Below are 25,498 nucleotides of genomic sequence, written 5' to 3' on the forward strand. Positions count from 1 at the left end.
AGGGGAATTTCCAATAGAAAACACATCTGGGTGTCTGGACCTTCCCAGAGGTCAAATCTTACCTGAAATTCTTTGTCCCTTTTATCTAAAGCAATAATTTACAACACAGGCTGAAAATGGCCACGTGAGCCTTCCACTAGGGGATGCCCTGGAATCACCCAGGAGAGTTCTGCAAATGACACCTGCCATTGCCTTCACCACAAGCCCAACCCTGTAATGTTAAGGGGTGGGCATGATTTAAACCTCTGCTAGAACTTTCTAGTAAACACTGGACAGAGTGTACCCCACCCCCAAGCCTGGTATAATGTTGACAGAGAGTGCAAGTGAGAACTACCGACCTAGAAGCAAGTCATAAGGCAAATTCCACCTCAGGGACTGGCCTCTCAAACAACAGACCTACTATGTGTCAGGTACTGCAGGAGGCATGTAAAGTTCACAGAGACTCCCCACCCTCAGGGAGAGGGCAATTGAATTGTGAAGGGAATATAAGACACACATGTAAATACAGAACAGTCAATAACAAGACAAGACATATTTGCTAAGTCATGGCAGATCGATGGTACAAGAGTTGCAAATGCAATTGTCTAGAGGAGCCGGATAGGTAGCACAGGGGCACGAATCCTGCTGGGAGTGCACGATCTGCCGACAGGAGATAACCACTCCTCCGTACCAAACCAACACTGCCACGTGGGAAAGCAAAGCCAGTGTTGCCAGATGTTCTCAACTTTCAGGAGAAGCCAGAAATTGGGATTGTTACATCAAACCATCTGGTTTTCACATGATGACAACCAACTTTTAACAATTTTTAATGAGATATGGCTGTTTGCGACTTCTGGTGTAGACCATAAATGCTGGCACAATTCAGGAGGCAAAGTGTTTGCTATTGGCTTCAGTTGTCAGAGAAGGCTTCTCAAAGGAAGTGAGGTTGGAGGGGGTCTCATGAGACGGACAGAGAAACAGGCTGAAAAATGGGCAAACACATCTTTGTGAGAGGCAATCAGCTGAGAAAAGATCAGGAATTGTGAGTCTGGGAATTTACATCTTATCCCAAGTTCACGTCAAGGCCGTGAGAGCATGAAGCAGAGTGGGCCAGGGGAAGAGAGGATGGCAGAGCCTAGGGCGAAATGGACAGAACTCAGGCAGTGGATGGAAGAGAGGAAGGAGAAAAGGGTTCCAAGGTTAAGACCTGAATCACCTGGAGAAAGGTGATACGAGGGAGACAAGAAGGGAGAAAGGGACAGTTGGTGTGGGGAGAGGACTGGTTTGCTTTTTGAGTTTAAGGTGAGTGCTGTTCATCAAAGGGAACCGATGCTTAGGAGGCTGCAAGGATTAAAATGCAGGTAAGAGGCAAAGCTGTCCAAGTAAGGGGATTTCTAGGGAAAAAGGGGCGAGGAAGTGAGGGTGGGAGAGAACAGAGGTGCAAGGACTGGACCTCAGAAAAGGCTGACTTCTGGGGTGGAGACAGAAATAGAGCAATATATAATCCTTCTTGAAGAAAAATTTTTAAAAAGAAATGGAGCAACGCAGAGTCCTCACAATGAAAGAAGACAGTCGAGTGGCGTGAGGAGACAAAAATGAATAAGGAAGAGATGGCCCATGCCAGGTCAGATGCCAAGATCTGACAGGTGGTTGCTGGTCCTTTGAAAACTGCAGTATGCTTTGCTCTTTTTTCCTAAACAGCAGAAGGATTGCGGGTAGACACAAGAGTGCAAAGGATTCAGGGGTAGGAAGGTGGTAAGAAAATGCAGGTGGCAGGCAGGAAGGGGTCACTTGAAGTACCCACCAGAAGAAATGAAGGAGAACCAGATTAAACGGGATGCTGTGTTCAGGTCAGGAAGGTACCAGATTACCACCAACTGACCATGAATGTGACACCAGAGTCCACGGAGGTGAGGGGGCTGTGGGGGGAGGTCACACTTTTTTTATATAGTAAGGACAAGCTAAGTCTTTCCGAAAACAGAGAAGACAGCAAGGAAAGAAGAGACAGAACTAAGATGAGAGGCAGGTACAAGGACAGGCAGAGGTGGGAGGGGTTGAATTGCAACTCGGTGAAGGGTGACCTCAGCAAGAAGGACAAATCGCACTTCCTCCACGGGCTGTTCCATCCTAACCTCTTTCCTGCCCCATCCCCGCTCTCCATGGCTTCCTGATGTGTTTCTCTAGGGAAAATACCCTTGGGAAAAAAACAAAATGACAGTTCTAGTCTAGCCTGGGCAATAGAGTGAGACCTTGTCTCTTTAAAACAACAAACAAAATGCTAAAAAAATCCAATCTCTCGTTTTTCCTCTTGTTAATCAACTCTTTCAAATCAGACTCTCAGCCACTCAAAGGCTAAAATGATGATTTGTCTACTATTTTGTCCTATGCGGGGCTCAGCCCACAGCAGATATCTCATAAATATATTTTCTTGGTGCTCTGAACTTGCCGAGCAAGAGTCTGTCCCTAGGAGGGTGGGAACATTTTCCAGAGACCCCATTCCTTTGCACTGTGACTCAACACCATCCTCCACGAACTAATAATCTTGATTATTTGGGAAGGCAAGGGCAATGGCTGAGAAAATCAGACACACTGCTCCTGAGAATGCTGAAGATCTGACTATATAGTCAGGCAAGACATAAAATTTTATAATTCCTTGATCCAAAAATTTTCAGGCACAAAGCCAGAACCTGTGAGGATCTCCTGGAACTTAGGGGGAGAAAAAGTCACATTCTTGAAGGTGCTGGTATGTATGCACATCCACAAAGCATCCCTCCCAACACACACAGACACACACACACACACACACACGCTTGGTCTCAAAATCACAAAGTCATCCCACTCAGCACCTGGCCTGATCCCCTTTCAGCTCAAGACCAATGGTTCTGCAGAGGAGCATAAGCTCCAAATGTCAGGTCTACACCAGAGGTGAAATAGATCCAAAGATGGCCAAGCAATTTCTGATTCAACAGCTTGTGCTCATCTCTGCTGGTAAATGCTCTAATGGTAAATCAGAGAGACATAGCATCAAAAGCTTTAGGGAGAAAAAAAAAAAGCAGCTTTAGATGCCCAACTTAAAATTCAACATAAAGGGAAAGTTCAGTCTGCACCTAACTTGCAGATAAAATCTGCAGTGTGCTTGAATATGATAGGTGAAATATTAATGCTGATAAGAACAAAAGCTTAGTATAAAGACAAAGGAGGAGTCTGAAAGAGGCGACCACGGTCTTAGGATTCAATCACACTTATTATTAAGTGTGACGTGCATGAAGTGGCATCAAGTACTGGCTTCTCTTTTGGAAAGTCCAAAATATTTTCCCTAGAATGGATGCTCTTGGAGTCACATGGCCAGAATTAAGTCCTGTGGAACAAATAACTGATGTGGAAAAGGATCATTCAATGCTGGACTTTTTCAAGCCTACAGAAGATGGGAAAACACACAGGCACTCCCCAAAGAGGCCAGCTTTCTCTTCAACTGAAGGTTTCAGAAGAACTACAAATGTTCCATTAGTGTGTTAATTTGGGTTTGGAAGAAATTAGAGAATGCAGCAAGGAAGATGAAATTATGCCGGGAAACAGTACCCTCCTAGGCAGAGAAGCTTTATCCCAAGGACGTGCATGCAGAGGAGTCAGGGTGAAGAAGAACCCAGGCAGAGGTGGCAGAGGCAAGAAGGAAGCATCAGCCGCACGCGGGTTACATTACCTTGATGGGCTCGCATTTCGGGGAGGGTCTTTTCTAAGACTGCTAATGCTTTTCTATGGTAATCTGCTTGGGCTTCTAATAACTGAGAACAGACCCACATTCAAAAACAAAAGTAACGTTAGCATCGGATGGACACACACACAATGGCTGAGCAAAACTAAAAATGAAATCTTTTGCAAAACAGCTAAAATGACTCCATTTTAACAATGCTTTAACATTTTCTCAAAGGAAGGTGCTTACCGTAACAAAGAATTTGCCGTACTCCCCTTCTTTGGCCATAAAGTTGTACATGTCTGCTGCAAGTTGATCCTGGGTAAATGGAAGAGGAGAGGTTATTGAAGAAAAAAGAAGTGAAACAAAATGGCATCTGAGAACAATCTCTGTGAGCTCTTAGATGAAAAAGTGATGGAAAGTGCCACAGAGTAAATGTCCATCAACTGCCTGGTACAACTATACAGAAAGAATAAGGAAGCTTCTTACATGACTGACAAAGAAAGATCTCCAAGATATATTTTAACACATCTGTTTAAGAAGCAAAGTACAGAGCATTACTTATGGTGTCTTCACATTTGGGTTAAAAAAGGGGTGGAATGGCCAGGCACGATGGCTCACGCCTGTAATCCCAGCACTTTGGGAGGCTGAGGTGGGCAGACTACCTGAGGTTAGGAGTTCGAGACCAGCCTGGCCAACATGGTGAAACCCCGTCTCTACTAAAAATACAAAAATTAGCCAGGTATGGTGGCGGGCACCTGTAGTCCCAGCTACTTGGGAGGCTGAGGCAGGAGAATGGTGTGAGCCCAGGAGGCAGAGCTTGCAGTGAGCTGAGATTGCGCCACTGTACTCCAGCCTGGCAACAGTGCAAGACTCTGTCTATAAAAAAAAAAAAAAAGGCGGGGGGTGGGTGGAAGGGTATGTCATATTTTTATTTTGTTTTTATTTATATTTTTGAGACAGAGTCTCACTCTGTCACCCAGGCTGAAGTGCAGTGGCACAATCTTGGCTCACTGAAACCTCCACCTCCTGGGTTCAAGGAATTCTCCTGTCTCAGCCACCCTAGTAGTTGGGATTACAGGCGTGCGCCACCACACTTTTTGTATTTTTGGTAGAGACAAGGTTTCGCCACGTTGGCCAGGCTGGTCTCAAACTCCTGGCCTCAAGTGATCTGCCCACTCCAGCCTCCCAAAGTGCTAGGATTACAGGCATGAGCCACCACACTCAGCAATGTCATATTGTTATTGTCACATATGTATAAAAATATGTCTTGACAAAAAAACAAGAAATTAGTAGCAGTTATCACCTATTGGGAGCAATGGAAATTAGGCAGGAGGAGGATAATGGTAGAAGAAAGACTTCACAGTATACTGTTTTACACTTTTTCATATCTTACCTAATGTAAATGAATTACATATATAAAAATTAAATAATTTTGTGAACAGTGACAAGCTGAGTGTGGTGGCTCGCACCTACAATCCCAGCACTTTGGGAGGCTGAGGTGGGAGGATTGCTTGGAGCCAGGAATTTGAGAACAGCCTGGACAACAGAGTGAGACCTAGTCTCTAAGTAAAAAAAAAAAAAATTTTTTTTTTTTTTTTTTTTTGAGATGGAGTCTTGCTTGCTCTGTAGCCCAGGCTGGAGTCCAGTGGCGCAATCTTGGCCCACCGCAACCTCCATCTCCGGGGTTCAAGCGATTCTCCTGCCTCAGCCTCCTGAGTAGCTGGGACTACAGGCGCATGCCACCATGCTCAGCTAATATCTTTCTATTTTTTAGGAGAGATGGAGTTTCATCATGTTGGTCAGCCTGGTTTTGAACTCCTGACCTCAAGTGATCCTCCCACCTCAGCCTCACAAAGTGCTAGGATTACAGATGTAAGCCACTGCACCCGGCCAAAAAAAATTTGTAAGTGACAGATTAGGCAATTAGGTACATATTTCCAATCTTCAAATATAAATATACATAGGAATTATATATATATGTATGAAAATTTATATGCCAGAAAATATACATGTAGAGAGAGTTTTTTTTTTTTTTTTTTAATGTAATGACTTCTGTTTTTGGCATCAAGGTACACAAATTAATGTGAAGGGCCTCCCATTTATGATAAAAACTTGGAAATGCTAGTTAGAAGTAATGAACATCCTTTTATAATAACTGGGAAAGCAATAAAGTAAATTCCTTGATTCCCCTCAACCCCACCATACACACACACACAAAGAGAGAAAGAAGAAAAAGAAGCAAAAAGAAAGAAAAAATCGGAATGCTAAGCATCAATGGAAGCTGGGGATGACCTGGGGCAGATTTGTGCCAGTCTTGGTGACCAAGGTGTCTGAAGACTTGGGGCCTGGTAAGGAGAAACAAGTACACATATATCATGCATAAAGATAAGATTCCTGAAGAACTGTACTCTCAACGAAAGAATAGATTAGAACAAATGCACTTAGCATCACATGGAAATCATGGGGAAGTATGTCTGTTTTGGAATGGGCTTTAGGTCTGAGAAACATTGGCCAGGAGATTTCACAAACATAGGCCTGCTTTCAGGAGGGTTTAAAGTTTAAATTTACTGACATGTGGTCCCAGAAACCCCAAACTGATTTAATTAAAAATGGACCTGGACTGGTAATACTCTCTGGGAAGTCTCATTTCCAATCCCTGATAGTCCCACAGATAAAGCCCCTCTTAAAATGAGTTCACAGTAATTACGAAACACATGAGGAAATAATCCACCATAAGCAGACTCCTACCACTCTCACAGAGAATTTCAGAAAACAGAATTAACAGAGATTATTAAATAAGTATATTTAAAATGATTTAAAAGAAACACTAGAAAAGAATAATATAGTATCAAAAAGGGCAGATTTGAATAATTAGAACTTCAGAAATGGAAAATATAGTCAATGAAATTAAAAACTCAACATTATTTGAGTAGCAGATCAAACACAGCTAAAGAGAGAATCAGTGAAACAGAAGATAGATCTGAGGAAATTATCCACAAGGCAAGCATAAAGAGAGGAGGCAGAAAATATTTTCATAAGTTTTTACCATTTGAAATACTGACAAGCGTGGAAGTTGAGAGAAGAGACATCAGACCACGATGACTTCCTAAACCTCTACCCAAATTTGTGTGCAATAAGTAGGCAATAGCCAAGATCTAGGTTAGACCAGATATTAAGAAGACTGCTGGGTAAATGACACTGACAAAGCTACAACTCTTCAGACCACAAATAAGCCAATGTGACATTATTTTAGTAGAAGCATTTATCTGCATATCATCTTTTAAACATAAAAACTTTTTAAAACAAAGGTATAACTTTGTGAGTTTAGTTTTAATTTCTATCCCCTATATTATTTTTACATTTTTCTTATATTTCTACCCACTATATTATTTTAAACAAGTCATTTAATTGCAGTTAACTGATCAAGGTTTGCTATTTTGAAAAGCAAAGTATGTCATGACCTAAATGAACTAAAATATAACAGTCTTAATATCAGCAGGAAATAAAAAAACAATTTTTTTAAAACGACAAAAAATAAGAGCAGGAAAAGTCTAAGTCAATCCAGACTTAGACTCTAGATTGTCTAGAGAGTCCCCAAAGACCCTATTCCTTTACAATTTCAAATAATTCCACCTCAAATAACATTCAGAATGAACATCTATCTACACAGGTGGATGCAAAGAGAATGAGATCACTTGACCATCTAATTAATCTGTAATTTATGAGATAAAAAGCTCTATTTCTCCCAAATTACAAACCAATTGTTCAAGCAACATTTTAAAAGTAATCCTTATCTTCTCGGAGGACATATGAGCCATTTACTGTATATTAAATCTTACATTATAGCATTCATTCCAGAAAACCTATACTATTTCACTGATCTATTTTAATGCTTCTTATACAGTTTTACTTTTTTCTTACTTTTGTATTTCTTATGCATTTTTAATTGCTGTAACTTTATTTTATGTTTTGCTATGGTTTTCTTTCCTTTTTTCTGACTTCATCTTTAAGTAAGCTTAGACATCTTGTCAAGTTTTTAAAAATATCCCATTTGAGGCCGGGCACGGTGGCTCACGCCTGTAATCCCAGCACTTTGGGAGGCCGAAGCGGGCGGATCACCTGAGGTCGGGAGTTTGAGACTAGCCTAACCAACATGGAGAAACCCTGTCTCTACTAAAAACACAAAAAAATTAGCCAGGCGTCGTGGCACATGCCTGTAATCCCAGCTACTCCAGAGGCTGAGGCAGGAGAATTGCTTGAAGCTGGGAGGCGGAGATTGCAGTGAGCCGAGATCGCGCCATTGCACTCCAGCTTGGGCAACAAGAGCGAAACTCCGTCTCAAAAAACAAAACAAAAAAAAACACAAAAATATCCTATTTGAAATTTAAAATGTTTTATTCTGATCATAAAATAATACAGTCTTAAGAGAATAAGAAAGAAGAAAATAAAATCTACCTTTAAAATCATTCAAAATATTCGGATAGAAATTATTTAAAACATTAAATAACTTGCATTTGAACTTTCACCCCTCATTTGCAAAAACCGAAAAGATACATTTATCAAGGAATTCTCATACCTTGCATTGTTCTACTTTATTTCCAGCTTCATCCATCTCTTCCTTTAGAGTATCTATTTTTGATGGAAGCCCCTGAAAGTTGGTTCCTGAGGATTTGTGAGCTTGGTTCCACCTGCAAAACAAAGGGGTCGCCAGCATCTGAGAACCAGCTATGTATACTCAACAGCTGGAGGCAGGACCTACTGGAGATAGATCCTTCCTCAAAACTGATTCTACCTGGAAGGGGTATAACTGCCCACGATGCCAACTTCTCTTGAGCTTATCCTCTAAGAACGGAAGCAGGCAAAAGGAGACTTTAGCTTCCCCCCATGATAGGACTCTCACAGTGCTGGGAGTAGTGGTCTGCTTTGAGCATAACCAACCACATCTTATCTCACACAAACTCCACTACTGGAGAGAAATCCATGGAACCCCTTTCTTGTGGTGGCCAATCATGGAATCCTTGCCACTGGAGGAGAGCAAGGTGCTCTCCTTGCTCTCTTGCTTTGAGCTGAAATGTTCCCTGTGCCACTGGGAATCAGCTCCTGCTTTTGAGAACTCCTTGTGGCTCTTTCTACTACCATAATACCATCTGTGACCTGGGATTACTTTCAGCAAGTAAAAGCCAGAACTTCAATAGTATAGCTACGAGGCCGGGTGCGGTGGATCACACCTGTAATCCCAACACTTTGGGAGGCTAAGGTGGGAGGATCACTTGAGCTAGCAGTTTGAGACCAGCCTGGACAACACAGCAAGACTCCATGTCTACAAACAACAATAACAATAATAATGTAGGTATCAATCAATAGCTACGAAAGCACTACAAAGAAAAAAAAAGAAACTACAGTAATAATAGGGGATGAGTGGGAAATAATCATAGAAAACAACTTGTTTGGATTTTCAAATGTGCTTTGACCTTCTGTTTGAAAATGGGTACGTCTGGTGTTGTGGAAAGCTCTATCACTTTAAATGTAAACATAGATGTTATAAAATGCAGCAAGAAAGCCCATGTTGGCCGGGTGCAGTGGCTCACGCCTGTAATCCCAACACTTTGGGAAGCCGAGGTGGGCGGATCATGAGGTCAGGATATCGAGACCATCTTGGCTAACACGGTGAAACCCCATCTCTACTAAAAATACAAAACATTAGTTGGGCGTGGTGGCGGGCGCCTGTAGTCCCAGCTACTTAGGAGGCTGAGGCAGGAGAATGGCGTGAACCCGGGAGGCAGAGCTTGCAGTGAGCCGAGACCGAGATCGCACCACCTCACTCCAGCCTGGGGACAGAGTGAGACTCCATCTCAAAAAAAACAAAAAAAACAAAACAAACAAACAAACAAAAAACAGTTAGCTACTTGCTAAACTTTCTAGACTGCTGCAGTGCCCCAAAATGCTATGTTCTGCCCACTTCGTGTTCCTGACGTGACACACTCCTCCACCAAAAGGCTCAGTAAGTCCGCCAAAGCTAAACTGGAGATGCTATATTGTGAAAGGAGCATAGATTTCAGAGTCTGACATGTCTAAGTTTGGAGCTCAGCTTTATCTTAACTAGTTATGTGACCTAGTTAGTGACTTAGCCTCTATGCATCTCAGTTGCCTCATCTACAAAACTATCACAAACACTGTCTGCCTTATGGAATTGTCATAAGGAGGAAAGGCGAGAAAAATACGTGTGCGTGTGCACACGCATATGATGTCTGGCATGTAATAGATTCCTACTTAAGTATTACCATTTTTTTTCTCCAGGGAAAAGCAAGAGGAATGAGAAAAAGTGGAAATATTCAATTGTTTCAGCTTCTCCAACACCTCCTGTGATTAAGTGAACAAGACCATGAATGCAAGATCAAGAATCAGTATTAAAATCACCTATGGGATACATGCACTCAAGATGCAAAACTCCTGTCAGATAAACATCTATAATACTGCTCCACCAACTCTAGTGAGGGAGCATTTGCTGCCTTGTTTAATTAATCATTAGAATATTTTTCCTTCTCTTGAGCAAAGATGTATCGCAGGGTGGCCTGCACTCCCAGCTACACAGGATTCCAATCACACGTACAGGCCAGATGTGATGACTCACACCTGTAATCCCAACACTGTGGGAGGTCAAGAAGAGACATTTACTTGCAGCCAGGAGTTTGAGACCAGCCTGGGCAACATACCGAGACCTTGTCTCTACTAAAAATAAAAAGCTGGGACTGGGTGCAGTGATTCACGCCTGTAATCCCAGCACTTTGGGAGGCCAAGGCAGGCAGATCACCTGAGATCCAGAGTTCGAGACCAGCCTGGCCAACATGGTGAAACCTCATCTCTACTAAAAATACAAAAATTAGCCAGGTGTGGTGGCGCATGCCTGTAATCCCAACTACTAAGGAGGCTGAGACAGGAGTATCGCTTGAACCCAGCATCTTGGTTGCAGTGAGCCAAGATTGTGCCACTGTACTCCAGCCTGGTTGACAGAGAGAGACTCCATCTTAAAAAATATATATATATGGTAGCTGGGTGTGGTGGTGTGCAGCTACTCAAGAGGCTGAGGCAGGAGGATCCCTTGAGCCCAGGAGTTTGAGGTTGCAGTGAGCTATGATCACACCGCTGCACTCCAGCCCAGGTGACAGGGAACATCACATGTACACATGACCAGGAGACTGTGGACTTTGCTGTCAGAATCCTAACACTGCAATGTATGCTCTTGAAGGCACAAAGCAAGTCATATAGATAATATATGCAGGTCCCTCCCTTATCTGTAAAACAAGTCTCCTCTCAAAAGTAGAGAATGTTACACTAACCTCTACCCTATTCCCTCCAAGTCACATGGAAAGGCCTATGCATTTAGAGTCTAGCACAAAGTCTGGTGAACACTGAGCACCTAATTGATATCAGTTGAAAACACAGATGAATAAATGAATAGGGATTGCTGGGAGAATCAAATGGGCTGACATAAAATGAAAGTAGCTCGATCCCTGGCATGTGGCAAGAGGTAAGTTACTTGATAATTGCACTAGCAGAGTCTTCACCATGTGTGAATTCCTAAATATACCTTTTCTCATCTCAACATTTCTTAAATCAGGACTCATCTTCACAACTGATTTGTACACATTGTAAATAAAGTTTTATTGGAACACAGCCATGCTCATTCATGTATGCATTGCCTATAGCTGCCTTTATGCTACAATAGCAGAGTTAAGCAGTTACAACAGTGAGCAACTGGGTTGCAGCACCAGAAAGATTTACTATCCAGCCCTTTACAGAAGAGGTTTGTCAACCCTTGTGATAAAGCAGGAAACAGGACTGAGGCTGGTGGTGCCTGTTTCCCTATTCCCAACTGTCACATGCCTGAGAAGGAAGCCATGTAAGTCACTGATAGAAACTCCACTGAGGGCCAGGTACCACGGCTCATGGCTGTAATCCCAGCGCTTTGTGAGGCCAAAGTGGGAGGATCACTTGAGGCCAGAAGTTCAAGACCAGCCTGGGCAACACAGCTAGACACCATCTCCACGCTGTGGCATGTGCCTGTAGTCCCAGCTACCTGGGATGCCGAGGCAGGAGGATCCCTTGAGCCTGGGAGTCTGAGGCTGCAGTAAGCTATGACCGCACCAGCCTGGTGTAGCAGAGCAAGACCTTGACTCAAAAAAAAAAGAAAAGAAAAGAAAAGAAAAAAAAAAACAAAAAACTCCATCGAGGACAGAGCAGAGGCAGCAGTCCTGCCCTGAATCCTGACAGACTTCTCCCCTGACATCAGTCCCCACATCAGCAGTGCTGATTTGGCTACGTAGGTTTACATGAGTTCCTGCCATGTGAGTGCCTCCTTCCTTGGTACTGAAGGTATTACAAGTACACAGGGTTTGTGACACAGCAGGACCCTCATGAGCTGTTAGGGCCACAGATGTGTTTATTCCTCCACTCTGAGTTGTGCTCTCAGAACTGCCACCATCCCCTCTTCCGTTAAATATACTCACTTCATTTTCCTTAGATTATTTCCTTTTACTGCTGGCTCACTAAAAACAGGATGTTCTAACAACATCCCCACTGCCACGCTTGGGAGAACAAGGCCTATAGGAGGTGCTGGCAGGCTGGCACCCAGTCTGGGGGTCAAATGCACGAATTGGTGAGCACTTCCATTGTGTCCACTGTCAGTGGTCTTCCTCTCCCCCGTGGTGGGAATGGGACACAATGCTGCATGGCTGGCTCAAGCTGTCTGTTACCTGGCTCTGACTGAATCCCAGTCTAACACCAATCTTGCAAGCTGCTTCCTCTGTTTCTGGATGTTGGGAATCTCCACCTAAAAATAAGAACATACCAAATGGGATGCACTTCAGGGCTTTTAGGTTAACCATTTTAAAGTATTTACAAATGTTTTTTCTCTAAGGCAAAGGGTTTTGTACCTTGAATTGACTCCCCTTATTTCCAAAAAGAAGTGTATGTTAAAGCCAGCAACTACTGTTAAAATTTTAACACTCACTGTCTAGCCCACACCACTCTCGGCTCTTCCGTGCTGCACGGTGAAGCACCCACCTCGGCTATGCCGTACAGAGGGTCCACGATCTCCTTCTCAACAAAGACTTCGTGCTGGGAGAGCTCGAGAGCCAGCTGATTCTCAGCATCTCCACACGTCTCCAGCATCTTCCTTTAAAAACAAGACCCCCCAACAACAAGCACGTGCTCATTAAATCAGGCACTGGATTATCGTGTGGATCAGTGCTGCTTGCCATACAACAGGAACGCATTAGGGTGCTACCTAACGAGCCTTGAAAATATTATAAATGTAGGGTGCTGCCTAAAACATAAGTCCACAGATTTGTGCTTTAAAATAAAAATGACTGTCTCGGGGATGTACTTTGTGTGTGTGGGTGGCAGACGGATGTGTGAACAGTGAGATAACAAATTACTCAAGAATTAGATTCTCAAGTCAGGTGAAAGCCAAGTGTTCACAAAATACTCTGAAAATCTTTTAAATTAGACATTAAGTTCATTCCATGTTATCTTATGTCTGCGGGTCCAGCCTCGGCCAGGCTCCCTTTCTGCTATGCAGATGAGCTAGCTGGCTAACACTTAAGGGCCCTGTTACATAAATATCATGTTTCCTTTTAGTTTGCTTGCGAACATGCAGCTGATATCATACAAAGTACACGTGCAGTGATGTAACTCCACAGTCTCTATCCCTCCCTCCTCCCTCTCTCCTTTCCTTCCCCTCCACCCCTGCAAGCTCTCTATGGGGTTCTTCTGACACCAGAAATGCATGTTGCCTGGTGTGAGGTGGCCATGGTGTCGTAGTCAGGAACATCCTCTCTGGTGCCAAGCTGCCCAAGTCTGAATACAGGCTTTGCTCTTCTCCCACTGTGTGGTCTCAGGCAATTTCCCTGCCCTCTCTGTCAGTATCCTCGTCTGTAAAATGGGAGTGATGTTGTGTGTTAACATGGTTCTAAGTGCTGATATGACCTATCTCCTAGGTTGTTTTAAGGATTAAATGAGCTATTACTTGGAAAACACTTATAACCATGCTAGCACACAGTATCACTCTGGTGTGATGAGGATGGCCATAGAATGTGGGAGCACAAACAGGAAAAACTTCCAGGCTGGAAGGGAAGGAGGATGCCGGCAGGTGGGCACAGGCTACCCTCCTCCCAGGGCCCCCAAACATGGAAGCAGACAGGAGAAAGGAATGGTGACGAATGGGAGGAAACTGTTCTCCAAAGGACAGCGAGAGAACTGTAGACGCTGAGAAATGGACTGAAAAGTCTGAAGGCCTTGTCCTGCGGGGAAGCAAGGCCCATGTCACAGCCAGAGAGAGCAGACAGGGCTAGAGAACACCAGCCTCGCTGCAGGAGCAGACAGAAGGGTATACCTTCCCTCCTACAATAAATACTGCTTTGTTCTTACTTATATAAATTATTTAAACATGCCAATTATAAAAAAAAAAAGATCCAAGTAATTCAGAAAATATACTCTTTTTAATAACTACCATGGATGTTTTGGTGACCGCCTGTAAAGGATGTGACTCTAAGAACTGAAAGGGTCTGGTCAGAGTTTCTAAATCTGAGCCAACACCTAGAACACAGAAGGGACCACGTTCTTTCTGTCCAAGATTAGGGGAATAGGCATTGACCCTATCAGTTGCTTTTTTGTTTATGGCCCTTTCTGCCATCCAGCTCCAGCCCGACACCTTCTAAAAGAAAGATTTTCCAGCAACCTGGTGGCCTTGACCCCACTTTCTCCCAAGGAGTCTGAGCCGGTCTCCTAGCAGATGAGCCATGCCATCAACGCTCACAGTTCCTCTCACAGGTCCTACATACACCACCCCGCCCAGCCACTTCCACCAACCTACATGGTACTTGGCACTCTGAAGGCAGCAACTCTTACCCCAGGAGAGAGTCTTCTAGCTGAGTCGATGCTTCTTGCATATTTTGAGCGAGAGCTGTCAGAGGCAGTTTTTTCTGGAAGATAGAAGACAGTGTGTGTTTTTTCTCATTATTATTTGATACCCATTCTCAATGATCTTTTTCAGATCATCATTCATTAATTTCTCCCTCCAGGCAAATTACACAGGTAAGAGACAGCCTGTCTGGGTTCAGGTTCTGGTCTCACAGATATTAATTAGTTGTATGATGATCTCTGTTTCAGTTTGGGGCTATCTGTTGACTAAAGAAAATATATCAAGTACCTAACACATTGTAAGTATTCAGTAAATGTTAGCTGCTATTATTATTATTACTGTTGTTGTTGTTCTGCTTATTATTATTTTTGTTTGGTTTTTTGAGACAGGGTCTCAGTCTGTCACCCAGGCTGCAATGCAGTGGCATGATCTTGACTCTGCAGTCTCCACCTTCCAGGTTCAAGCAATTCTCCTGCCTTAGCCACTGAAGTAGGTGGGATTACAGGCCTGCGTCACCACGCCCGGCTAATTTTTGTATTTTTGGTAGAGATGGGGTATGTTGACCAGGTTGATCTCGAACTCCTGAGCTCAAGCGATCTGTGTGCCTCAGCCTCCCAAAGTGTTGGGATTACAGGCATGAACCATCACACCCAGCCTGTTCATATTATTATTAATGAATCAAAGCACACTATGTTCAAGACACTGGGGACATGAGAGAGACATAGACCTTGCTCTCTAAATGGTTATCCTGACAGGTAAATGCAATGAAGTGCTCAATTTCAAAAGCTTTTGCTAGAACACTCATTCTTAAACTGGCTTTTTTTTTTTTTTTTGAGGCAGAGTCTTGCTCTGTCACCTAGGCTAGAGTGTAGTGGGGCAATCTCGGCTCACTGCAACCTCCGCCTCCCAGGTTCAAGAGATTCTCATGCCTCAGCCTCCCGTGCTGTGATTACAGGCATGCACCACTACACCCAGCTAATTTTTGTACTTTTAGTAGAAACGGGGTTTTGCCATGTTGGCCAGGCTGGTCTCAAACTCTTGACCTCAAGTGATCTGCCCTCCTCAGCCTCCAAAAGTTCTGGGATTGCAGGCATGAGCCACTGCACCCAGTCTAAACTGGCTCTTAATTTGGCTATCATTCTAAAATGTAGCTTTATTTAAATACCTAAAAACTTCTAGCTAAAGAGCCAAACAGTTTTTGTAATATTTTTAAATACAAAGCCACTCATTTTCCTAACAGAGATTTGTTTTTCAGCTGGCAATGACCACAGAATCACCTGATCTAATGTTATAATCGTACAGTCAAGGAACCCAAAGCTGCAGGAGGTTAAGTGGCCTGGCCAGGCATCCCAGGGAGAGGCAGGAAAGTCAGACCTGAGAGCTGATGGCCCGGGCCTCTGTTCAGTGTCTTCCCTACGGGCCAATGGCTTATCTCAGGAGAGGCCTGACAATTACAAGTGGGCTGGTTATAATGTCATAATCTGCTAACAAAAAACGCTTTCAATTCTGCAGCATCCCATGTAATTTCACCTGCCCAGTAGAAAGGGCATTCATGTTAAAAACACAGGGTCCACCCCTGACATGTCACTTGCCTCTTCTGCCTCCAAAGGGCTCCATCTGATACAATCACATACGTACTGGCTTGTACTGGACAGAATATCTCTCCAAGGCTATACAACAAACTACTAAGAGCAGTGGCTCTGGAGGAGGGAACCGGGTGCCTGGGGAAATGGGCTAGGAGGCACTTCACTATAAGTTCTTTTGTATATTCTGAATTTTGACCATGTAAATGTAGAACCTATTCGAAACAGTAAACTGAAATCTAAAAATAAACAGAGGCACTTACCCATTTCCCCTTTCCCCAAATTACTGATTTTTAAATTTTTTGTAGAGACAAGGTCTCACTATGTTGCCCAGGCTGGTCTCAAACTCCTGGTCTCAAGCAATCATCCCACCTCGGCTTCCCACAAAATTATTTTCAAAAAAATAAGTAATGGGCTCTATCTGTGCTACAAGGAGACTATTCCCAGCTGCCCCATTTCTGGACAAGGAAGACATGAGAATAATAGGGGATAATTCCTACCTTTTGGTTATGCTGCCTTTCTAGAGGAGGTTAAATACCTATTAAAGATCAATGCAATAATCAAGACAAATATACTGTGCAACTCTGGAACTCTAGGAGTCTATGGAAAAAAAATAATAGTGAAGTCTATTTTGACAAGCATCACTCAAGATGGCAGCTGTAAATAGTTTTGTGGTTTCCCTAACCTGACCCCAAAGCCACAACAATCTTGTTTCCTATGTACATAAATAAGGAAACTCTGCTTAACATATGGGCTCATTAATCAACTATCAACACTGAACTCCTCCACAGGGAGGGCTTTGTGCTTCCTAGAGGTGAACAGCTTTCTATCATCAGGGATAATTTTTTTTTTTTTTTTTTTTTAAGACAGGGTCTGGCTCTGTGGCCCAGGCTGGAGGGCAGTGATGCGATCTCAGCTCACTGCAACCCACTTCCGGGGTTTTGCCACGTTGCATAGGCTGGTATCGACTCCTGAGCTCAAGCAATCCACCCACCTTGGCCTCCCAAAGTACTGGGATTACAGGAGTGCAGCACCATGCCTGGCCAGGGATTAATTTTACATGCTCTAAAGACTTAATTTGTAAAATGCATGCCAATCGCACTAAAAGAAATTCTCTAATCTAATAATCTATCTTATCTGACCCACAACAGTTCTGCCATGTCAATGGTGGCTGGGCTGCAAAGGTCACCTGCCCCATGTCTCTCTCTTCTCTTCCATTCTTGCCTCTTCCCATGCAGGGAGCACGTTATGAGGCCTTTGGGAGGTTCCTCCTGTGTTTTCTAGAGCCCTGGAGACTGCTGCAATTTTCTCCATATTAGTCTTCTCTCACCATTGTTGTGGTAACTCCTCTTCTCAAGTGCAAAGTGTAGGTATCCTCAAAGCCCTGTCTTTGGCACTTTTGTTTGGCGTTGGAAAAGGAAAGCTAAAGCATTAGGTTTCAGAAATGAGGGCCAAGCACTTTTGCCCCAGCTGCCTGGAATATTCCCACCACCTGCCACTAATTTCCCTCCTTTATAGGGCAGACACCACCTCCTCCAGGAAGCCTCACCTAACTACCTCCCTCTTCCTCTGGTACCCATTCTGGGCCCCCCATAAAACCCTGTGCATGTTTTATTGAGCATCTTGTTTTATAATGATCCATTTGTATGTATCTCCCCCACAAGACCATGAAAACTTACATTTCATTCATTTTATATCTCCAGCACTTGTACACAGTAGGTGTTTGATAAATATTTGTTTCTATTGAATATATGTCTTAGACTGTGTCTCAAGGAAGACAACAGGAACCAGATAGAACTGTGAGGGACAGTGACATATTTGGGGACTGGTGAGTGTTATGCGGCTGGCACAAAGTGTGAATGGGAAGCAGCAGGAGACAATGAAGCTGATAAGGAGAAATGGAATCAGCTGAGAAAGGGCTTAAGTCATCTAAAGAGTGTGGACTTTATCCCAGGCAATGGGAACCAGCCAGTGTCCCTCAGAAGAGGCACTTCTAACATTAAGATACTTCCTGTGTGGAACTATTTCACCAGGCACTACAAAACATTTAGCATCTTGGCCAGGCACGGTGGCTCACGCCTATAACCCCAGCACTTCGGGAGGCCGAGGAGGGAGGCTCACTTAAGGTCAGGAGTTGGAAACCAGCCTGGTCAACATGGTGAAATCCTGTCTCTACTAAAAATACAAAAATTAGCCGGGCTTGGTGGCATGCACCCGTAGTCCCAGCTACTCGGGAGGCTGAGGCGGGAGAATCGTTTGAACTGGGTGGTGGAGGTTGCAGTGAGCCAGGATCGACCACTGCACTCCAGCCTGGGCGACAGAGCAAGATTCCATCTCAAAAAACAAACAAAAAACGCTTAGCATCTCGGTTCACCCTCTAAATGCCAGTGGTGTCTGCCAGTCCCTATGATGACCGAACTGTCTCTACACATTTCCATATGCCCCCAGGGGTGTAATTCTGGTCCCTGTTAAGAACCACTAAGCCAAGATTTTTCTTTTAGGCAGGAGGATGATAGGGTTGATTTGTATTTCAGGAAATTGACTCAGGTGATCTTGAAGACAGACTGGAAAGGAAATTACAGACAGGAAATGTAGCTCAAGAGGTGACTACAATAGTCCAGGTGAGAGGGAGTCAGGTCTTGCATTAAGGCCAAGGTGGTAGAGATGCAATGGAGATCAGCAATTTAAAATATTCACAGAGAGAAATCAAAGGACTTGCTAAATCAGGCAGTTATGCGGTTTGGAGGATAAAATAAAAGGGAGACCCAGCACAGTAGCTCATGCCTGTAATCCCAAGGCGGGAGAATTGCTTGAGCCCAGGAGTTCAAGATCAGCCTGGGCAACAGATGAGATCTCATCTCTACAATGAAAAAAAAAAAAAAAAACAATTAGCCAGGCTTGGTGACCCAAGCCTGCAGTCCCAGCTACTTAAGGGTTGAGGTGGGAGGATGGCTTGAGCCCAGGAGGTTAATGTTGCAATGGGCCGGGATCATGCCACTACACTCCAGCATGGACAACAGAGTGAGACCCTGTCTTGAAAAAAATAAAAATAAAAAAATAAAAAATAACAGGGAATATAAGAAATCCCCCCAGTTTCCAGCCTGCATAAAAGGTTGGATGGAATTCAGAGAGTCAACACAGAAGGAAGAACTGATCATGCATGCTAGAATAGACATCTAAGAGAGGAAGTTTTTTGCTTGGTTGAAAATGGCTTAGAAGTCACTGGCATAAACACATCAGTTAGAAGCCGTAAGAACAGAGGAGGTGGCCCAGAGAATATGACTTGGAGAATAAGAGAAGCAGAGAACTTAAGGAAACAATGTGAAAAGGGTAAGCAGAACAGAAGAAGGCAACAGAAGGACAAGGAGCTCCAGGAAGCAGAACCAGTAGGCTGGGTCTGGTTCCGAGGGACAGAGCTTTGCAGCAAGTGTGGAAGCATAGGTGTATGCAAACTTCCATCCCTATGACAGACATGACTGCAGAATCGTCACTGTTGTGCAAGAGTGGAAAAACCCTGCTGCCAGGGTGCCCCATAAAAGTCTGTAGGAAACATAAAAGGGTAACACAGATCATCTGCATACTATTAATAGTTCTCACTTTTGAGACACCTGGTGACAATACAGCAAATCATAGCTTCCCTGTGTGTCACCGAAACTGTCACTTCAATGTTGCATGGGCTCTAAGGTTTACTGCATGCTCATAAGCTGGGAACTTGTAAAAGCAAGGATGGAATTCCCTCATGAACAAAGGCTGCTGTGCTCCACTGGCTCTACCTAGGAATTGAACGCTCTGAACAAGTGGACCTTGGAACAGACACCGGATGGCTCTCCTAGAGTCCATCCCTCTTCGTCTCTATACTAGTATCCTGATTTTTCTCAGGGATCTATCCTGGCCTTGATAAAGTCTATGCGCTGGAGGTAGGACCATAGCCCATGCTCTAGGCCTGGGCCCAACTACCTTAAACCAATCGGCACATCCCATCTCCTCACCCCACCTCACCCCCTATCCATGGTAACTACGGTGGAACAGAAATAGTCAAAAATGGGGAATGTAACTCCACACAAATCAATGCAATGGAACGCACTTTCAATCTACCAAGAGCTTGGAAAAAGCAGCTTTCTCACTCCATCAAGAAAAACTACTGGGGCCAGGTATGGTGGCTCATGCCTGTAATTCCAGCGCTTTGGAAGGCCCAGGTGGGAGGACTGCTTGAGGCCGGGAGTTCTACATCAGCCTGGGTAACAAAGCAAGATCCCCATCTCTACGAAAAAATTTTAAAAATTAGCCAGGCATGGTAGTGTGTACTGTGGTCTCAGCTGCTTGGGAGACTGAAGCGGGAGGATCTCTTGAGCCCAGGAGTTTGAGGCTGCAGTGAGCTGTGACTGTACTACCGCACTACAGCCTGGGTCATGGAGTGAGACCCTGACAGGAAAGAAAAGAAAAGAAAGAGAAGAGAAGGGAAAGGAAAGGGGAAAGGGGAAAGGGAAGGGAAGCAAAAAGAAAAGAAAAAAGAAAAAGAGGCGGGAGGGGAGGGGAGGGGAACTACTGGGAGAGAGGCTATTTACTCCCACTGGCCACACTCAAGGAACAAGCAGCCCATAGAAGCTGCCAATAGCCAACTTGCCATCATGAGGATGCCTGTCTAGGGACAAAGCAGACACTGAGGGCACAGGAGAGAGAAGGAAAGAAACTGGGTTTTTCATTACATTACTGAAATGTTAGATGAAGCCTGACCTCAAGTCCATCCCAACCTCCGGACTTTTCAGTTAGCAAACCAATACATTACTTCTACTTCAATGTCAATTTAAGACAGGCTTTCCACTTTCTGCCAGCAAAAGATGCATAACCGACACAGCCATTCTCTTATCAATGACACGTGATCGTGGAGCTTTTAAAAGCACCTGGAGAAGATTCCGTGTAAGGAGGGCTTCCAGCCCAGCGATGTCTTAAACACAAAAGAATGCTATAGTCATGCAGTTGTCATGAGCGTGCTTGCTGACAGAAGTCACCAAAGGCTGATCCACTGATGCCACTTAGGACAACCAACCAATCCAGGTGTTGGAAAGCCTCAGAGAGATGCAGGAACTGTGGGTCTGAGTCACATCTGATACTCACATGTCTCCTCTCGGCATCGGTGCCATGCTGGCCCTGGAAACATGCCACCAAGCGCTTATGGGAATGGTGGCATATTGACCGCACCGTGTCCAGGCGTCTCTCAATCTGACAAGGCAGAGACAAAAGAGAACAAATTCATCCTCTTTCTTTTGTGGTGTCTGCATGCTGGTAGGAAAAGCATGGCTGAATCTACGTGCAGGCAAAAGGGATGATCTTGGCTACACCTTGCTATCACATTGAGTGGCGCCAGTCGGTTTACACTACAGCACCAGAAAAGCACCAGGTCGGACCAGGCAGAAATGAGAATGAATGATCCAGGCCCAGACCCACTGCCAAGTGGAAAAAACCAGAGATGCCAAAGAGCTCTCTCCAGTTCATGTCAACAGAGCCTTCCACACAATGTACATCAGACAGAAGCTGCAAAATAAATGTTCCACAATTTAACTGCAAGATCTGTGTTTTCAAAATAATTCCTTATTGGGTTTGGGGTGTGTGTGTGTGTTTTAAATAAACCTCTAAAGCAGAATGGACAGTCAGCAATAAGAAACACTGACTTAGGGGACCCACGCATCATAAGCAACTTCCCAAAATACTATTGCTAGAATATGGCTGTTTATGGCAAAGAGAGCTGCTTTTTACAGAAAGGAATGCCAAAAATGTGTATTCTGATGACTCATGAAGAATGAGAGCAGGCCCCTTGGGATGCTTTCTATTTTAAAGATAAATCAACAAATTCAAAACAGAATACATTTGACCCCAAACCATTTTATGCATCGAGATGGTTTGTGCCTCTTTCTCAAAAGAGCAGCGTTTCTTCAGATCCAAGCCCATAGCCCCAGGACTCAGGGCTGGCAGGCAAGGGGAGATTTAGGAGCAGATTCCACATTACCTTCCCCAAATCTTGCAATGACCAGATTTTCAAACATTAGAAAACTAATGCACATTCATTTGCCACCAGAGAAAAGCAAAAAACGAACAAACAAATTCCATAATTTAATTTTGATTCCAATTTCCACTAGAATGTAAACTCCACAAGGGCAGAAGCCTTGATCTGTTTTGTTCACTGATTTCTCCCAGTGTCTGGGACGTTATCTTTCACAGAAACAGAAGGTGCTCATTTACTATTCGTTGAGAGGACCCATGTCTATTGAGTCCCTTTGCAAGGTATTCAAGAATCAACAGCAAAGAAATGCTGGTTCTGCCCCCGTGGGAGGCACAGCTCCCTGGGGAAATGCCACACAACTGCTCTAACAGAGACTGAAAAAAAGAGGCAGAAGAACACAGGGCAAATCAAGGGATGTTTCACGTCAGAAACAGACAGTCTCTATGGCTTGCAGTGGCGGTAATAATAACAATAGATCACTAATATCTAGCACTTACCACGTGCCAGGCTCCACGTGCCAGGCTCCGTTCCCAGTGCTGTTCCTGCTTAACTCATTAAACCCTCCTAACAACCTGTGAGGTGGATAAGGCCTTTCCCTCAGTTTAGATAAATGGAAACTGAGGCGCAGGGAAGTTCAGTAAATCCCTGAGGCCACAAAGCTAACCAGGCGCAGACCTGAGATTCGAACCCAGGTAGCTGGGTTTCAGATCCCCTTTTTATCATCATGCAACAAAACTGATTTTCTTTCCTGCTCAAAATCACACTAATTAATTTTATTCTGTTTCTGGTTAAAAAAAAAAAAAAAGCCCACAGGCCTCAATTCTCACATAGGAATTTTTTTCCATCCTTTAAACAGATCATTTAAAGGAGACTATATTTTGTTACCTGTAATAGATCTTCACTGAGGACTTCTGTTTTCTCAGCTCTGTGGGAAAAATTAAAAGTTCATAGTTAGAAATCCAAAAATGAAAGGCAACTCCTAAAATTTAATAATCATTAGCCTGGAGTTTAAAGCAAAACAGGCAGAAATGAATTTAGAAGGGTTGGCAGGGGCAGTTCACCAATTTTTACATCAGAGAGCAATTTAAGCAAAACCAAAGAAAAATAACTAAGCAAAACTTTGTGGGGAATAGCAGCCCAAAACAAGAACAAATGATCCTGAGTAGTGGTTCTCAAACTTGAGCAGGCACAGAATCACCAAGTGCAGTAGGCGCTGACATAAAATGCCATTTCCCAGGTCCCTCTGGAGATTCTATTCTAATTCAATAGACCCTGCATTTTTAACAGCCACTCCTTGCTCAGAATTCCATTGCAGGAGGTCTCGAGACAAGGCTTTGAGAAAACACTGTTCTACAGAAGCTTAAACTTCAGTTCACAACCAGAAACGTTATGCAAAGATACAAGCCTAGACCATCACACACAATAACAATTAGTTCCTCCTTCAAATTTCCTCTCCATCCTTACTTTTAAAAGAAACTGTTTCCACAACTTTCTCTGTTATGCTTTGAACTACTACTAATTTCATCGACCCTTCCATTAAACCAACATCGTGGCCAGCAATCAGAAGGGGACATTCTGAGCTGGCAGAGTCTCAATTGTCAGACCACAATAATTTTTATTTTTATTTTATTTTTATTATTATTTGAGACACAGTCTCACTCTGTTGCCCAGACTGGACTGCAGTGGTGTGATCTCGGCTCACTGCAACCTCCACATCCCGGATTCAAGTGATTCTCGTGCCTCAGCCTCCCGAGTAGCTGGAATTATAGGCGCGTGCCACTTCGCCCAGCTCATTTTTGTATTTTTAGAAGAGACAGGGTTTTGCCATGTTGGCCAGGCTGGTCCCGAACTCCTGACCTCAAGTAATCCGCTCACCTTGGCCTCCCAAAGTGCTGGGATTACATGTGTGAGCCACTGCACCTGGCGTGAAGGAAATTTTTAAAAGAGAAAGAAAAAGTATGTTTCAGCTCTGAACAGTGAAGGGAGTCAGGGGAAGGCTGTCAATGAACCGGAAATTCAGAACGGGGATTGTATGATCTTGGCCAGGAACCAAGGCAAGAGCAGGAAAAGCTCTTGGGCCAGAAAGTAAATGAGACCCCTAGAATGACCTCGAAATGCTGCTAAGCTCAGAGCAGTGCCAATTGTGGGCAAGGGAAAGAAGCGCGCTGCTCCTCCAGTCTACACTTAGGGCAATGGCACGTTAGCCAGAACAGGGCATTGCCATGGGAGATTCTAACACTTGTCATCATGGCACTGTCCCAGTCAACCTGGAGATGCCTACAGGGTGGCTCACTCACCAGTTTCTGCAGGAAACTGGAATGCTGACCTGACTCAAATACCTCCCAGGGCCAGAGGATCAGGGCCTAGAGACAAAGCCAAGGCCCCAGCTTCCAGAGGCAGCCAATTTTCAACTCTATGAAAAGGTTCCACCAGCAGCAGGCCAACATATGCCACCCTAGACCTTGCTTGGCATGCACGGTGCCAGGCATTGCTGAAGAGCCAAACACGGGTAGTCATACCAGTTAGGGAAGGGAAGCAGGGCCCCAGCTGACCATGAGGTCAAAGAACCAGACTCAAAAAGAAACCTGACAGTCAGCCTAGCAAGAACACACCTGGCATGAGATCGTCATAGCTTCACCATTAGACGCCCCCATTCCTCTCGCCAATGCCTCATCCCTCCTTTAGCAAAATGCCACCAGGGAATGGGTAACTTTTGCCTTTTTTCCCTAGCCAAAACCCCCAAATCTGGACAGGGCCCTGTATACCTCTGACAGAATCCACCTCAACTCTAAAATGACTTCCTTCTGTAAGTACGAGTATACACAGAAAAGTCTCAAGGCCTATTAAAATTTTCACAAGTTCAAAAAAAGAGATTCAACCTGAGAATCAGAACAAATATGTCCTTTTTCAGAGCAAATTATTTTTAAAAAAATAACAGAAGAAGAGAAGAACTTGCTCTACAATCCCAATGTGGGCGATAAGCAGATGTGGGAAAGTTAGTAATAGCTCAGGGGTATGCTAGAGCCAGCTCAGACCAACCAACCATGTGCATCTTTTTCCAACTCCTTGCTCAGTAACCTCACACTGGTACTTGAAATCAAAAACATAAACAACCGCAAACAATTCAAACAGGAGCTTGACAGTTGTTAAACAGTTATGAGCACAGTGCTGCAACAGCCACAAAGAAAATAAAGCAAACATAAAAACGAGGCAAGTATTAACTTCAGGAAAACAAAAAGTCCACTGGAAACAGGAAGATAGTCATAGTACTAGTATGCTCAGCTGCAAATAATTGATTGGAAATAATATAAATATCAAATAGT

General features: G+C 43.9%; 1 protein-coding gene across 6 annotated transcripts in view; it reads right to left on the reverse strand.

Moving 5' to 3' along the window:
- The window catches only part of ARHGAP17 (Rho GTPase activating protein 17), a 97,026-nt gene that overhangs the window by 37,397 nt on the left and 34,131 nt on the right, over positions 1-25,498 (reverse strand). For 5 of the 6 annotated variants that reach the window (XR_009214163.1, XM_032157160.2, XM_032157154.2 and 2 more), the window contains exons 2-9: positions 23,061-23,100; positions 21,293-21,397; positions 14,582-14,655; positions 12,737-12,848; positions 12,427-12,503; positions 8,250-8,361; positions 3,920-3,988; positions 3,680-3,761 (exon numbers count right to left, since the gene is read on the reverse strand). Coding sequence is in view for 5 of the 6 variants with exons in the window: in XM_032157160.2 (XP_032013051.1) it covers positions 3,680-3,761; positions 3,920-3,988; positions 8,250-8,361; positions 12,427-12,503; positions 12,737-12,848; positions 14,582-14,655; positions 21,293-21,397; positions 23,061-23,100 (671 nt within the window). In the remaining variant the exon portion in view is untranslated. Of the gene's footprint in view, positions 1-3,679; positions 3,762-3,919; positions 3,989-8,249; positions 8,362-12,426; positions 12,504-12,736; positions 12,849-14,546; positions 14,656-21,292; positions 21,398-23,060; positions 23,101-25,498 lie in introns of those variants that run through there. The other variant, XM_032157161.3, reaches the window with a different exon arrangement.

Source organism: Hylobates moloch, unplaced genomic scaffold (assembly GCF_009828535.3).
Source record: "Hylobates moloch isolate HMO894 unplaced genomic scaffold, HMol_V3 SCAFFOLD_6, whole genome shotgun sequence".
Lineage (NCBI taxonomy): Eukaryota > Metazoa > Chordata > Mammalia > Primates > Hylobatidae > Hylobates > Hylobates moloch.